Source organism: Oratosquilla oratoria, chromosome 1 (assembly GCF_046742065.1).
Source record: "Oratosquilla oratoria isolate Oo_2021 chromosome 1, ASM4674206v1, whole genome shotgun sequence".
In the NCBI taxonomy this organism is placed as follows: domain Eukaryota; kingdom Metazoa; phylum Arthropoda; class Malacostraca; order Stomatopoda; family Squillidae; genus Oratosquilla; species Oratosquilla oratoria.
The window spans coordinates 76,069,003-76,071,502 of NC_134777.1; the positions used below are offsets into that span (position 1 = coordinate 76,069,003).

Below are 2,500 nucleotides of genomic sequence, written 5' to 3' on the forward strand. Positions count from 1 at the left end.
AGCGCGAAGTGCGTGGCTGCTCATGAGTTATCTATCTATTTATATATTTATTCAGAATTTATACTTTATCTACTTATTATATTTATCTGTTTATTTATAAAATGTTTATTCATTCTATTCATCTATTTATCTATCTGCTTATTTATCTATTTGTCTGTTTACTTTTTCCCTCTTTTAACGGCTTTCTTTGCAGAGGGCGAAGTGTGGGGCTCCTGCTATTTCGTGAGTTCGAGATTAACTTCGTGGAGTTATGTAGTCGATGACGCCGACTCTTTCCGTCCCCGTTGACATTTACCTCTTTTATCCATCCAGGCCGACGACAGGCGATTTTATTCATCTCTGTGGGATCCAACCCTCTTCGTTAGATCACTTTATGGATAAGGATGACAGGTGGTAAAGGACATGGGAATGCCTAGTGTAGGCCATATGGTCTCTTGCAGTCTCTTCCATTTGTGGTTACTACGAAGAGGACAATCTACGACCTCTTGGTTACCCTCCATTGGAGAACTGAATAAAATCGCATGAGGAAAGACGGGCTGGAAGGAAAGCTGACGTCCGGTATGGAAGGGGCGAAGAGGGTCTCTCTCTCTCTCTCTCTCTCTCTCTCTCTCTCTCTCTCTCTCTCTCTCTCTCTCTCTCTCTCTCTCTCTCTCTCTCTCTCTCTCTCTCTCTCTCTCTCTCTCTCTCTCTCTCTCGCTCTCTTTCTCTCTCTCTCTCCTCTCTCTCTCTCTCTCTCTCTCTCTCTCTCTCCTCTCTCTCTCTCTCTCTCTCTCTCTCTCTCTCTCTCTCTCTCTCTCTCTCTCTCTCTCTCTCTCTCTCTCTCTCTCTCTCTCTCTCTCTCTCTCTCTCTCTCTCTCTCTCTCTCTCTCTCTCTCTCTCTCTCTCTCTTTCTTTCTCTCTTTCTACCTATCTCCTTTTTAACTCCCTCTCCCTCTCTCTCTCTCTCTTTCTACCTATCTCCTTTTCAACTCCCTCTCCCCTCTCTCTCTCTCAATCTCTCTCTCTCTCTCTCTCTCTCTCTCTCTCTCTCTCTCTCTCTCTCTCTCTCTCTCTCTCTCTCTCTCTCTCTCTCTCTCTCTCTCTCTCTCTCTCTCTCTCTCTCTCTCTCTCTCTCTCTCTCTCTCTCTCTCTCTCTCTCTCTCTCTCTCTCTCTCTCTCTCTCTCTCTCTCTCTCTCTCTCTCTCTCTCTCTCTCTTTCTCTCTCTACCTATCTCCTTCTCATCTATCTCTCTCTCTCTCTCTCCAACAACATCATGACTGACAGTTGTTGCATAACGCGCTTGGGTTGTTTTGCGATAGCAGCGCCAGTGTCGCCGGGGCCTCTGAAAGCACAAGTCACTCCAGAACACAATGCAGGACCCTAAAGAAAAAAAAAATTGTAGGATGAAGTCAGGGATTACGTGGAAGGGAATTCAAAAGCCCAGGAGGCAAGCCAAGGTCAAGCTTCAAGAAGAATAAGAAGAAAAACACGTAATTTCGTTGCTATTTTATTCATCGTAGAAAAGTAATGACGCTGCCAATGTGTGTATATTTTGGTCATGTAATATATATGCACACACACACACACACACACCCGTAGCTCAGTTGACAGAGTTCCCGGCTGCCACTACGACGGCCCGGGTTCGAATCCCGCCCAGGGCTGAAATAATTTTGATGCCGCTTTAGTATGTGGGCTACCTTTTTGAAACTGCTTTAGTATGTAGCTTACCCTATTTGAATGTGTCCTAACCTAACCTGACCATCACACTTCTCACATAAATGTTGTTCCTGCAGGACACCCTTTTCTCGTAAAAATGACGTTGAAACTTTCATTACTGGCAGCAATTGTCAAATAAAATTCTCTGAGCAACATCTTTGAATGAGTAAGGTTAACTGAAAAGAAATATGAAAAAAATATGAGATATATAAACGAATGATTAGAATATAGCAACAAGTTTAAACTAGTAAGTTACACTTTAAAAAACAATATTAAAACGTAATGGTAAAATTTGAAAAACATACCTCTGTTACACAGTGATGACAAAGGAAGCACAAGTGGAGAACTGTTATTACTTAAAATTACAAGCTATATATATACTGCAGAACTGGGCGCGTTCCTCTCGGTGCGTTAAATAGGTAGGCCACATACTATACCAGAGAAAAATTGTCGTAGGCCACATCCAAAAGGTAGGCCACATACTAAAGCGGCACCATAATTTCAGTATCGCTGCGCTGTGGGTTGTTACTCCAACTCTCGTGGGCGGGGAGTTGGGTGTGTGTGTATGCGTGTAAGGTCACAACATTACCCATAGATCGTTCATATATGAGCTCTGAGCTCTCTTCCGGGAGGGAAATAGCTCTCGATCACAAGTCCAACACGTGATCCAAGACCATGGACAATGGTGAATCACACACACACACGACTCGTGGCGCAGAGGTAGAGTTCCCGGCTGCCACTACGACGGTCTGAGATTGAATCCCGCCCAGGGCTGAAATAATTTCAGTATCGCTACGCTGTGGG

At 44.1% G+C, this 2,500-nt stretch overlaps 1 protein-coding gene across 1 annotated transcript in view; it reads right to left on the bottom strand.

The window, feature by feature from the left end:
- The window catches only part of LOC143028590 (uncharacterized), a 31,748-nt gene that overhangs the window by 883 nt on the left and 28,365 nt on the right, over positions 1-2,500 (bottom strand). Inside the window, exon 2 of the mRNA XM_076190918.1 lies at positions 1,755-1,872. Coding sequence (XP_076047033.1) covers positions 1,755-1,872 — 118 coding nt within the window. The remainder of the gene's footprint in view (positions 1-1,754; positions 1,873-2,500) is intronic.